General features: G+C 44.6%; 1 protein-coding gene across 1 annotated transcript in view; it reads right to left on the bottom strand.

The window, feature by feature from the left end:
* Positions 1 to 4,889: 4,889 nt before the first annotated feature.
* Positions 4,890 to 14,091, bottom strand: part of LOC137352877 (nectin-3-like protein) — a 59,972-nt gene continuing 50,770 nt past the window's right edge. The window contains exons 4-6 of the mRNA XM_068018728.1: positions 10,783 to 10,811; positions 9,290 to 9,391; positions 4,890 to 5,060 (exon numbers count right to left, since the gene is read on the bottom strand). Of these exons, the coding sequence (XP_067874829.1) occupies positions 4,890 to 5,060; positions 9,290 to 9,391; positions 10,783 to 10,811 (302 nt within the window). The remainder of the gene's footprint in view (positions 5,061 to 9,289; positions 9,392 to 10,782; positions 10,812 to 14,091) is intronic.

The raw sequence follows: 14,091 nt of genomic DNA, 5'->3' as shown, positions 1-14,091 counted from the left end.
GAGACAGCCTGGGGCTAGTCCGCAGTGATTCACCGGCATGTTTAGCAAGAACGCTCATCGCTGACTTCAAACTAAGTCTCGCTGAGAGATCCAGCAATCTCTGTGGTGAGAATTTCCCCTCCATCACCGTGTAGTGGGACTGGAACCGATTGCTGTGTTCTTTACTGGGGATTCCCAGTGTGGAGCTGCAGTGATGTCATCAGGCTGCCCAAGCAGCCAATCAAATTCAAGGATTTTCACAGGCAGCCAACCAGGAAACAAAAAGCAAAAAAATAAAACCAGTGAAAAAATTTCTCACGTAGAGCAAATTAATGAATTTGGGGGATGTGGGCGTCACTGGCCAGGCCAGCATTTATTGCCCATCCCTAATTGCCCTTGAGAAGGTGGTGGTGAGCTGCCTTCTTGAACCACTGCAGTCCATGTGGGGTAGGTACACCCACTGTGCTGTTAGGAAGGGAGTTCCAGGATTTTGACCCAGCGACAGTGAAGGAACGGTGATATCGTTCCAAGTCAGGATGGTGAGTGACTTGGAGGGGAACTTGCAGGTGGTGGTGTTCCCATGTTTGCCCTGAGGGTGAAGGTACAAGCAAGAATATTCTCATAAAAATATTTTAAAAAGAAATTGTTAAACATTTAACTTAAATCTGTGAATTAATCATTCAACACTCCACGAATATAACACTGACGGTCGGCTACTGTTTTAATCATTAACCTCAATAGTCATTGCAGTGGTGTTGCTAGACATTAATCTTTGTGTTTTAATTTACTGCTTTAATTGGGGAGGTGGTGGCGTTGGGGTAATGTCACGGATAGTAATCCCGAAGCTGAGGTTAATGCTCGGGGGACAGGGGTTCAAATCCTACCACAGCAACTGGTGAAATTTGAATTTGATTAATAAATCTGGAATTAAAATTAATTAATAATGACCATGAAACCATTGTGGATTGTTGTAAAAATATTTGTCTGGTTTACTGATGTCCTTTAGGGAAGGAAATCTGCTGTCCTTACCTGGTCTGGCCTACTTGTGACGCCAGACCCACAGCAATGTGGTTGACTCTTAACTGCCCTCTGAAATGGCCGAGCAACCTGCTGTATAAAAGGCTCTGCCAGATTCGAGGCCTGCTTTAGCTCGGGAAAAAGAACCCGAACCGACCTGATCTGACCTGACCCGACCCGACCCGACCTGGACTCAACCCGACCCGACCCGAGCCCGACACATGTTGTCGGGTCCTGTCAGGTTCGGGTTAGGTAGCCGGCCTCTATGCCAGAATGCCCAGTAGTAGCACAAATTGGTGCGTTCGGATTGGTTGCCCATTATACTTTCTTCCCAAAAATATTCATAAAATGTGTAACGGATACATTACAAAACAATTCAAATTGGACATTTTAGACGTGTGCAATAAAGTTTAGTTTCTTTCGACGCAGAATATGAGGTGTCTCACTGCACCTGCCAGTCCATTTTATATAAAATGTACACTTGCATTTCATACCATAAACATTCTCTGGTGTTTACAGCCCGAGGGTTTTTACACGGGTTCCAGCCCCTTGGACCTTTCCCCATTGAGCCTTCGCTGTGGCTGCCCCAAGCTTTAGTGCGTCCCTCAGCACGTAGTCCTGGACCTTGGAATGTGCCAGTCTGCAACACTCGGTGGTGGACAACTCTTTGCGCTGGAAGACCAGCAAGTTTCAGGCAGACCAAAGGGCGTCTTTCACCGAATTGATAGTCCTCCGGCAGCAGTTGATGTTTGTCTCGGTGTGCGTCCCTGGGAACAGCCCGTAGAGCACAGACTCCTGTTTTACAGAGCTGCTCGGGATGAACCTCGACAAAAACCACTGCATCTCTTTCCACACCTGCTTTGCAAAGGCACATTCCAGGAGGAGGTGGGCGACCGTCTCTTCCCCACCACAGCCACCGCGGGGGCAGCGTGCGGAGGGGGTGAGACTCTGGGTGTGCAGTGTAATAAGCGAATGAAACAGGCACAGATCGAGTCGGGCCGTTCCTTCTGTGTTTGGGGCTCAGATTAGCTGAGATTAGCAAACGCAGCACAGACAGTGTCCCTTTCTAATCTACAACACTGCCATTGATCCGGTAAAGCAGGATATTGCCCAGGTATATCCTGTACACAAAAAGCAGGACAAGTTGAACCAGGCCATTTATCAACCTATCAGTCTACTCTCGATCATCGGCAAAGTGATGGACAGGGTGGTCAACAGTGCTATCGAATGGCACTTACTCAGCTATAACCTGCTCAGTGACGCTCGGTTTGGATTCTGCCAGCTCCTGACCTCATACAGCCTTGATCCAAACATGGACAAACAGCTGTGCTCCAGAGGTGAGGTGAGAGTGACTGCCCTTGACATCAAGGCAGCATTTGACCGAGTATGGCATCAAGGAGCCCTAGCAAAACTGGAGTCAATGGGAATCAGGGGGAAAACTCTCTTCTGGTTGGAACATGCCGAGCACAAAGGAAGATGGTTGTAGTTCACGGAATCACAGAATTGTTACAATGCAGAAGGAGGCCATTCGGCCCATCATGTCTGTACCAGCTCTCCGAAAGAGCAATTCACTCAGTTCCATTCCCCTGCCTTCTCCCCATACGGGCGGCACAGTGACGCAGTGGTTAACACCGCAGCCTCACAGCTCCAGCGACCCGGGTTCAATTCTGGGTACTGTCTGTGTGGAGTTTGCAAGTTCTCCCTGTGTCTGTGTGGGTTTCCTCCGGGTGCTCCGGTTTCCTCCCACCGCCAAAGACTTGCAGGTGATAGGTAAATTGGCTGTTATAAATTGCCCCTAGTGTAGGTAGGTGGTAGGGCATATGGGATTATTGTAGGGCTAGTATAAATGGGTGGTTGTTGGTGGGCCGAAGGGCCTGTTTCAGTGCTGTATCTCTAAATAAATAAATAATAAAAACCCTGCACATTCTCTTTTCATATAACAGTCTAATTCTCTTTTGAATGCTTCAATTGAACGTGCCTCCACCACGTTCTCAGGCAGCGCATTCCAGACCTTAACCACTCGCTGCATGGAAACGATTTTCCTCATGTCACTTTCACTTCTCTTACCAAATACTTTAAATCTGTGCCGTCTCGTTCTCAATCCTTTCACCAGTGGGAACAGTTTCTCTCTCTCTACTCTGTCCAGACCCCTCATGATTTTGAATACCTCGATCAAATCACCTCTCAGCCTTCTCTTCTCCAAGAAAAACAGTCCTAACTTCTCCAATCTATCTTCATAACTGAAATTCCTCATCCCTGGAACCATTCCTGTGAATCTTTTCTGTACTCTCTCCAATGTCCTCACGTCTTTCCTAAAGTGCAGCCCCCAGAACTGGACACAATTCTCCAGTTGAGGCTGAACTAGTGTCTTATACAAGTTCAACATAACTTCCTTGCTCTTGTACTCTATGTCCCTATTAATAAAGCCCAGGATACTGTATGCTTTATTAACTGCTCTCTCAACCTGTCCTGCCACCTTCAATGACTTATGCACATATACACCCAGGTCCCTCTGCTCCTGCACTCCCTTTAGAATTGTACCCTTTATTCTATATTGTCTCTCCATATTCTTCCTACCAAAATGAATCACTCCACATTTCCCTGCATTGAACTTCATCTGCCACCTGTCTGCCCATTCCACCAACTGGTCTATGTCCTTTTGGAGTTCTACACTATCCTCCTCACAGTTCACAATGCTTCCAAGTTTTGTATCATCTGCAAACTTTGAAATTGTTTCCTGTACACCAAGGTCTAGGTCATTAACATATATCAGGAAAAGCAAGAGTCCCAACACTGATCCCTGGGGAACTCCACTACAAACCTTCCTCCAGCCCGAAAAACATCCATTAACCACTCCGCTGCTTCCTGTCACTCAGCCAATTCCATATCCATGTTGCTACTTTCCCTTTTATTCCATGGGCTACATGTTTGCTCTCAAGTCTGTTGTGTGGCACTGTATCAAACACCTTTTGAAAGTCCAAAGGCACTGCCCTCAACAACCTTCTCTGTTACCTGCTCAAAAAACTCCAGCAAGTTAGTTAATCCATGCTGGCTTTCCTTAATTAACTCACATTTGTCCATTTGACTACTGATTTTGTCCTGAATTATTTTTTCTGCAAGCTTTCCCACCACTGAAGTTAAACTGTCTGTGCCAGCTTTCAGCAAGAGCAACTCAGTGAGTCCCACTCCCTCACCCATCAAAAAGAACAGTGGTCCTAACCTGAACCTCATGTTGGGGAATGGGGGCTGGAGGAGAATGGGTGGGGGAAACACTGCTCTATACCTCCCTCCAACCTGAAACAACTATTGATCACTCTTAGCAAATGTCGTATCCACTCTACCATTGCCCCGTTAATCCACGGAGCACCCATATGGGGAACCAGTCAATTATGAGGCACCATTAAGTCCTCCCCATAAGGGCACTGGTCCCAGACCTCTCCGTTTGCACTTTCCCATCAAAATTCCCCAGACAAGTAAAGCATGAATTAGGTACAGAATTCTGCTGCTTCTACACCATCCCATCAACCACTCCCACATCATGAAGATCATGAGTGGATACAGAGTCAATCTCCCTCTATATTATTCCAAACAGACAGAGAGAGAAAAAGAGATAGAACGAGAAAAATAGAGAAACACAAACCGACAGGGAGACAGAGAGTGAAAGAAGGATAGTTGACATAGAGCACAGGAAGAGGAGGAGGCCATTTAACCCCTCAACCCTGTTCTGGCATTGAATGAGATCATGGCCAATCTGTTATCTAGTGTACTCCAAATACCCGCCTTTGCCCCATATCTCTTACGACATTTGGTTAACAGAAATCTATCAATCCCAGATTTAAAAATTAACAATTAACCCAGCATGAATTGCCATTTGCAGAGGAGTTTTTCAAAATTCAACCAATCCTGGTGTGTTGGCCTTTAATTGTAAGGGGTTTGGAGTACAGGAGTAAGGAAGTCTTGCTGCAGTTGGACAGGACCTTGGTGAGATCACACCTGTGTACGGTCCTGGTCTCCAGGCCTAAGAAAGGATATACCTGTCTCTGAAGTGGTGCAATAAAAGTTCTCTAGATAATAGAAGAGCAGAACCATTAGGCTATATGGCCCACACCTGCTGCAAGGGAGACAGTGGGAGAAGGAGAGACAGAGAGAAAGGGTAAGAAATTGGAGACTTCAGCTGGAGAGATACATTAGCATATCAACAGACAAGTACTTCAAAGGACAAAGAGGCTATTCTCTGCTCCAATTTAATCCACAATGGACTTTTGATTACCAGACGTTGATGCATTCCAGGTTAATTACTAAGTTGGCCGAATACACAAACAGACGTGGTCAGACCAGTTCAGTCACATGACTGGCTGACTGTTGCAGTCTTTTGAATTTGAACTGCCCACAGGGTTAAAATTCAGAAAGTTGTCAGCTCCTGGACTGAAGAGACCTCTCTCCTGCTTGCTCTCATCTCACTCTCACCAGCTTCAGAAACCACTAAAGGCAATGAACCCCAAGAGAGAAAAGTCTCCTACAGTGAACAAGGTTTAAGAAGAATACTGGGCCCCAACAAAAAGCAAGACTATTTACAAAGGGACTACAGTGAGCTCAAAGCACAGTAAACAAGAAACTCCTGATATTGCCTCAAACTTCTCTACTTTATTTTTCTTCTGCTCTTTTCTGTCTCTATTTGCACGCCGCATGCTAACATGGGGCGCAGTGTGTATCTGTAGGCATCAACCGAATTAGAATTTAAGTTTAAGTTTTAATAAATTTCACTTTTCTTCTTTAAACCTAAGAAGGCCTGTTTATGCTCATTTCTTTACCTTATAATTGGAAAGAGGTGAACAAGGATTCACCAAGGGGGAGCTGAAACACAGTGTGTTTAAAATGAAACCCTGTTACACTAACACCAGGTGAAGACAGTAAAAGACCCCTAGATACCTTTCTCACCTGGTTGTAACAATATCCAGACTCCTTTTGAATGAGTTGAGGATTTCTGCCTCAACTACCCTTTCGGGCAGTGAGTTCCAGACCCCCACCACCCTCTGGGTGAAAAATGCTTTCCTCATCTCCCCTCTAATTTTTCTACCAATCACTTTAAATCTATGCTCCCTCATCACTGACCTCTCTGCTAAGGTGAATACACCCTTCACCTCCACTCTATCCCGGCCCCTAAAAATTTTGTACATTTCAATCCGATCTTCCGTCAGCCTTCTCTGTTCCAAGGAGAACAACTCCAGCCTATCCAATCTTTCCTCATAGCTGCATTTTTCTAGTCCTGGCAACATCCTCGTAAATCTCCTCTGTACCCTCTCTAGTGCAATTACATCCTTTCTGTAAAGAGGTGACCAGAACTGCACACAGTGCTCAAGTTGTGGCCTAACCAATGAGTTATACAGTTCCAGCATAACCTCCCTGCTCTTGTATTCTATACCTCGGCTAATAAAGGAAAGGATTCCATATGCCTTCTTAACCACCTTATCAACCTGTCCTGCCAACTTCAGGGATCTGTGGACAGTTACTCTAAGGTCCCTCACTTCCTCTACACCTCTCAGTATTTCCCCATTTATCTTGTATTCCTTTGCCTTGTTTGACCTCTCCAAATGCATCACCTCACACTTCCCCAAGTTAAATTCCATTTGCCACTTTTCTGCCCCTCTGACCAGACCATCAATATCTTCCTGCAGCCTACAGCTATCTTCCTCACTATATACCACATGGCCAATCTTTGTGTTGTCTTCAAAATTCTTGATCATGCCCCCTACATTTACGTCCAAATCGTTAATATATGCCACAAAAAGCAGGGGACCTAGTACTGAGCCCTGCAGAACAGCACTAGAAACAGCACTCCAGTTTATAATTACCCTTTGTTTCCTGCCACTGAGCCGATTTTGTATCCACCTTGCTGCATTTCCCTGGATCCCATGGAATTTTATTTTTCTAACCAGTCTGCCATGTGGGACCTTGTCAAAAGCTTTGCTAAAATCCATGTAGATCACATCAACTGCACTACCCTCATCTATCTTCCTTGTTACTTCTTCAAAAAATTCGATCAAATTGGTCAAACAAGATTTTCCCTTAACAAATCCATGCTGACTATCCTTGATTAATCTGTGCCTTTCTAAGTGACAGTTTATCCTGTCTCTCAGAATAGATTCCAATAATTTTCCCACTACTGAGGTTAGACTGACTGGCCTGTAATTATTCGGTTTATCCTTCACACCCTTTTTAAACAGAGGTACAACATTAGCAGTTCTCCAATCCTCCGGCACCACACCTGTATCCAGTGAAGACTGGAAAATGATGGTCAAACCCTCCGCTATTTCCTCTCTTGCTTCTTTTAACAGCCTCGGATACATTTCATCTGTTCCTGGTGATTGATCAACTTTCAAGGATGCTAATCCCATTAATATTTCCTCTCTCCCTATGTTTATCACAACCAATACTTCACACCCCTCTTTCTTAGCTACAATATCTGCATCATCCCCCTCTTTTGTGAAGACAGACGCAAAATATTCATTAAGAACCAGACCAATATCTTCCACCCCTACACATAGGTTACCTTTTTGGTCTTTTATGGGCCCCACTCTCTCCTTCGTTATCCTCTTACTCTTAATGTATTGATAAAACATCTTTGGGTTCACCTTGATTTTGCTCGCCAATATTCTTTCATGCCCTCTCTTTGCTTTCATAGAGTCTTAGAGTTATACAGCAAGGAAACAGGCCCTTCGGCCCATGTCACGGGAGCTCTCTTACTGAGTGCAGTGAGACAGGGACACCAGCAGATGGAGATGGTGAGAGGGGACAGTAACTGCAGTGAGACAGGTACACCAGCAGATGGAGATGGCGAGTGGGGTAGTAACTGCAACGGGACAGGGACACCAGTAGATGGAGATGGTGAGAGGGGGGGGGGCAGTAACTGCAGTGAGACAGGAACACCAGCAGATGGAGATGGTGAGCGGGGCAGTAACTGCAGTGACACAGGGACACCAGCAGATGGAGATGGTGAGCGGGGACAGTAACTGCAGTGAGAGAGGGACACCAGTAGATGGAGATGGTGAGAGGGGACAGTAACTGCAGTGAGACAGGAACACCAGCAGATGGAGATGGTGAGCGGGGCAGTAACTGCAGTGAGAGAGGGACACCAGCAGATGGAGATGGTGAGCGGGGACAGTAACTGCAGTGAGAGAGGGACACCAGCAGATGGAGATGGTGAGAGGAAGCAGTAACTGTAGTGAGACACAAACAAGAAGTGCTGTAAATACTCAGCAGGTCTGGCAGCATCTGTGGAGAGAGAAGCAGAGTTAACGTTTCAGCTCTGTGACCTTTCATCAGATTTCCAGCATCCGCAGTATTTTGCTTTTATTTTAGCAACTGCAGTGAGACAGAGACACCAGCAGATGGAGATGGTGAGTGGGGCAGTAACTGCAGTGAGACAGAGACACCAGCAGATGGAGATGGTGAGAGGGGGCAGTAACTGCAGTGAGACAGAGACACCAGCAGATGGAGATGGTGAGTGGGGCAGTAACTGCAGTGAGACAGAGACACCAGCAGATGGAGATGGTGAGTGGGGCAGTAACTGCAGTGAGACAGAGACACCAGCAGATGGAGATGGTGAGAGGGGGCAGTCACTGCAGTGAGACAGGGACACCAGCAGATGGAGATGGTGAGTGGGGCAGTAACTACAGTGAGACAGGGACACCAGCAGATGGAGATGGTGAGTGGGGCAGTAACTGCAGTGAGACAGAGACACCAGCAGATGGAGATGGTGAGAGGGGGCAGTCACTGCAGTGAGACAGGGACACCAGCAGATGGAGATGGTGAGTGGGGCAGTAACTACAGTGAGACAGAGACACCAGCAGATGGAGATGGTGAGAGGGGGCAGTCACTGCAGTGAGACAGGGACACCAGCAGATGGAGATGGTGAGTGGGGCAGTAACTACAGTGAGACAGGGACACCAGCAGATGGAGATGGTGAGAGGGGGCAGTAACTGCAGTGAGACAGGGACACCAGCAGATGGAGATGGTTTATATTTAATCTGCTTCCCTTGCCTTTCAGACAGTGCATTTCAGATCAGAACAACTGACTGTCTCTTTATTTCTCTCCTTTGTTGCCTCCAATCACCTTCATTCTGTGCTGGCTGGATCCTGACCCCCTCTGCAACTGGAAACAGTCTCTCCTCATTTATCCAAACTTACACAATTTCTCACACAGATCTCACAAAGTAATAAATGGAACAAGTTCACTTTATTCAGTCAGTGTTGGATGTATTGATTAGTGGTTCAGCCTGGCATACAAAGTCACCTTGGAATCAGAAACCTCTTTTAATGGAGCGTGTCCTGTTTGCCTCTCTCCTGTTTGCGAAGTGTGCAAATTTATGACGGCATATTGGATTTGACAGTCATCCTGCCGAGACAGAAATGTACATCCATTAGCCTTCGTTTACTTGGTGCTGTTGAGATGATCCATCGCTGTGCATTTAGAATGTCAGTAAAGCCAAGTTCTGCCCCGGTAACAGCAAGTTTCAGCCCAATTTAATAGTTTGTAGGACAAGCCAATGGCCTGCTCCTGGTTCCCCCAGGCAGCATGCAATTCCTACTGCCTGGATGAGTCTGTCATCCATTTGGATGTGGATTGTAAGGGGTTACAGCCCTTCTTCCACAGTGTGAAGAGGCTTCCGCCTGCACTTGAGTCCCACCTTCCTGATCTTTGGCCTCCCAATGGGAGGAGGTGAGCAGGAAAGTGGAAGGACCTTCTCCTGGGCCTAGCCAAGATGGCCGTCCTGAGGTCCAGACAGCGAGTAGTCACGGGACTGAGTGGGGCAACTGCCTGCCTCTGTTCCATAGCTAGATCCCCGCCGGAGAGTCTCTGGAGAGGAAGCTGGAGGAACATGGGGCAAAGGTGGGTAAATGGAGTTCGGTCACAAATCAGCCATGATCGAATTGAATGGCGGAACAGGTTCGAGGGGCTGAATGGACTTCTCCTGTTCCGATGCTTCTGTAACTGAAAACATCTTCACGTAATGTCAAAACCAAAAAAGAGCTCATTGCTTCTCCTTTCTGTGAAATTCTCACACATACCCAACATCATTATCATCGAATATCAAATACTTCCAACCTCTAACTTTTATTCTATGTTTACCCATTGAGTCAGCTATGATTAAATAGCCTTTCTACACATTTGGATCTACCTATTGCAGTGTCAAAATACAGGCCGCATGGCAACTAGTAAAATAACACTTAGTTACAAGTAAAGAATGAAATGGGACAAAATATTCCAGCCCACTCACCAGTTACACTTTGAGCCTCCGAGCTTGCACACTCTTGGGAAGCCAAGGCCCTCTCTTAGCCGCCTGTGTCTGCTCTCTATTGATGTATCGAAGTGTTGGGCCTTCCTCTGGCTGACTGCATCCTCCTGACTCCATGTTAATATAGTGGGAACTCTACCTGTATGGATTTCTGCTAGTTTAGCTTAATCTTGTTGACAGCTTTGTGTGTTGGTCAGACACATAAGTAACCGACAGTAATCTGCACTTTTCAGCAATGTTCACAAACTAAAGGTAATATACTGGAAGCCTGGCTGAATATTCTCCACCTCAGCCGAGAGATGCTGAGGTCAAGTGAAAGGGCCCTCGAAATTCTGAGGAATGAGCGATACATTGTGTTAAAGCGTGTCAACCTCCTAATCCCTGTGACCCAGTATCATCATTTGGTGAATTCTCCTCGGATCCTTTCCTCAATTAGTTATTTGTTTAATATTTATACTGTCTGCAAGTGCAACATTGTTGGACAACATACCTGCAGTTGGGAAGGATTGCTCTTGACATCTGCACCAAAAAACAGGAATATTATCAGGAGTTATTGCAGTAATGTACAGTTAAATTGATGGTTATACTTATTTATCTGTCTATCAGATTAATTACTGAAAACATTTTTCTGATACATGTGTTTGCTTGTTATAACATTTTCAGCACACTGGGTCTTAAATATAGTAAACATGGAATCTGTCAGTGCTATTGTGCCTGACACTTCATCATTACATTAAGGGCGGAGTGGTTCGACATTTGTAGACTTCAACTTCTCACTGCATTCATTTTCACGTTTATTGATGATACCGTTATCACTGCTAGTCTGATATTCCCCCCTGTCAGGCTCATTACCCTCTCTATTCAGAGCCGATGGAAAGGCAGGAATGGAGAATTCTGTGAAAAATTGATGAAGGCTTTGGCTCCACTTAATAACATTTTGCTCCGACACTCTGGCTGTGAAACTCAGTTACAATACACCACTGCGTCTTTCTATAACTCCTGTCACCACTCGGTAAGGCAGGAAAATTATATCATGTGGTTCATGGTGCATCATTCTGCTGTTTAGGTGGAACTACATGGGATTGGGTTCCTTTCGATGTCACCAATCTAATTTCGACAAATAGACACAATCTGGAGTCGTCTCCATGGCAAAAATCATAGCTTATACTTTACAGGATAACTGTATGATTATAGATTTGTAACCGGACATTCAACATGTCCATATTTAGAGCTTTTTAACCTCACACTGAACCTCTTCAGAATAACTACACTTACAGTTTCCTAACCTCACACTGAATCCGTTCAGAATAACTACACTTACAGTTTCCTAATCTCACACTGAATCCGTTCAGAATAACTACACTTACAGTTTCCTAACCTCACACTGAATCCGTTCAGAATAACTACACTTACAGTTTCCTAACCACACACTGAACCCGTTCAGAATAACTACACTTACAGTTTCCTAACCTCACACTGAACCTCTTCAGAATAACTACACTTACAGTTTCCGAACCTTACACTGAACCTCTTCAGAATAACTACACTTACAGTTTCCGAACCTTACACTGAACCTCTTCAGAATAACTACACTTACAGTTTCCTAACCACACACTGAACCCGTTCAGAATAACTACACTTACAGTTTCCTAACCTCACACTGAACCTCTTCAGAATAACTACACTTACAGTTTCCTAACCTTATACTGAACCTCTTCAGAATAACTACACTTACAGTTTCCTAACCTTACACTGAACCTCTTCAGAATAACTACACTTACAGTTTCCTAACCTCAAACTGAACCTCTTCAGAATAACTACACTTACAGTTTCCGAACCTTACACTGAACCTCTTCAGAATAACTACACTTACAGATTCCGAACCTTACACTGAACCTCTTCAGAATAACTACACTTACAGTTTCCGAACCTCACACTGAACCTCTTCAGAATAACTACACTTACAGTTTCCTAACCACACACTGAACCTCTTCAGAATAACTACACTTACAGTTTCCTAACCTCACACTGAACCTCTTCAGAATAACTACACTCACAGTTTCCTAACCACACACTGAACCTCTTCAGAATAACTACACTTACAGTTTCCTAACCTTATACTGAAACTCTTCAGAATAACTACACTTACAGTTTCCTAACCACACACTGAACCTCTTCAGAATAACTACACTTACAGTTTCCTAACCTTATACTGAAACTCTTCAGAATAACTACACTTACAGTTTCCTAACCACACACTGAACCCGTTCAGAATAACTACACTTACAGTTTCCAAACCTCACACTGAACCTCTTCAGAATAACTACACTTACAGTTTCCTAACCACACACTGAACCTCTTCAGAATAACTACACTTACAGTTTCCTAACCTCACACTGAACCTCTTCAGAATAACTACACTCACAGTTTCCTAACCTTACACTGAACCTCTTCAGAATAACTACACTTACAGTTTCCTAACCTCACACTGAACCTCTTCAGAATAACAACACTTACAGTTTCCTAACCTTACACTGAACCTCTTCAGAATAACTACACTTACAGTTTCCTAACCTTACACTGAACCTCTTCAGAATAACTACACTTACAGTTTCCTAACCACACACTGAACCTCTTCAGAATAACTACACTTACAGATTCCGAACCTTACACTGAACCTCTTCAGAATAACTACACTTACAGTTTCCCAACCTCACACTGAACCTCTTCAGAATAACTACACTTACAGTTTCCCAACCTCACACTGAACCTCTTCAGAATAACTACACTTACAGTTTCCTAACCTCACACTGAACCTCTTCAGAATAACTACACTTACAGTTTCCTAACCTCACACTGAACCTCTTCAGAATAACTACACTTACAGTTTCCCAACCTCACACTGAACCTCTTCAGAATAACTACACTTACAGTTTCCTCACCACACATTGAACCGCTTCAGAATAACTACACTTACAGTTTCCTAACCTCACACTGAACCTCTTCAGAATAACTACACTTACAGTTTCCGAACCTGACACTGAACCTCTTCAGAATAACTACACTTACAGTTTCCTAACCACACACTGAACCTCTTCAGAATAACTACACTTACAGTTTCCGAACCACACACTGAACCTCTTCAGAATAACTACACTTACAGTTTCCGAACCTGACACTGAACCTCTTCAGAATAACTACACTTACAGTTTCCTAACCACACACTGAACCTCTTCAGAATAACTACACTTACAGTTTCCTAACCACACACTGAACCTCTTCAGAATAACTACACTTACAGTTTCCGAACCTTACACTGAACCTCTTCAGAATAACTACACTTACAGTTTCCGAACCTGACACTGAACCTCTTCAGAATAACTACACTTACAGTTTCCTAACCACACACTGAACCTCTTCAGAATAACTACACTTACAGTTTCCGAACCACACACTGAACCTCTTCAGAAGAACTACACTTACAGTTTCCGAACCTTACACTGAACCTCTTCAGAATAACTACACTTACAGTTTCCTCACCACACACTGAACCTCTTCAGAATAACTACACTTACAGTTTCCTAACCTCACACTGAACCTCTTCAGAAGAACTACACTTACAGTTTCCGAACCTTACACTGAACCTCTTCAGAATAACTACACTTACAGTTTCCCAACCTCACACTGAACCTCTTCAGAATAACTAGATTTACAGTTTCCGAACCACACACTGAACCTCTTCAGAATAACTACACTTACAGTTTCCTAACCTTACACTGAACCTCTTCAGAATAACTAC

Source organism: Heterodontus francisci, chromosome 39 (genome assembly GCF_036365525.1).
Source record: "Heterodontus francisci isolate sHetFra1 chromosome 39, sHetFra1.hap1, whole genome shotgun sequence".
Taxonomy (NCBI): domain Eukaryota; kingdom Metazoa; phylum Chordata; class Chondrichthyes; order Heterodontiformes; family Heterodontidae; genus Heterodontus; species Heterodontus francisci.
This window is presented reverse-complemented; position numbering and strand designations above follow the sequence as displayed.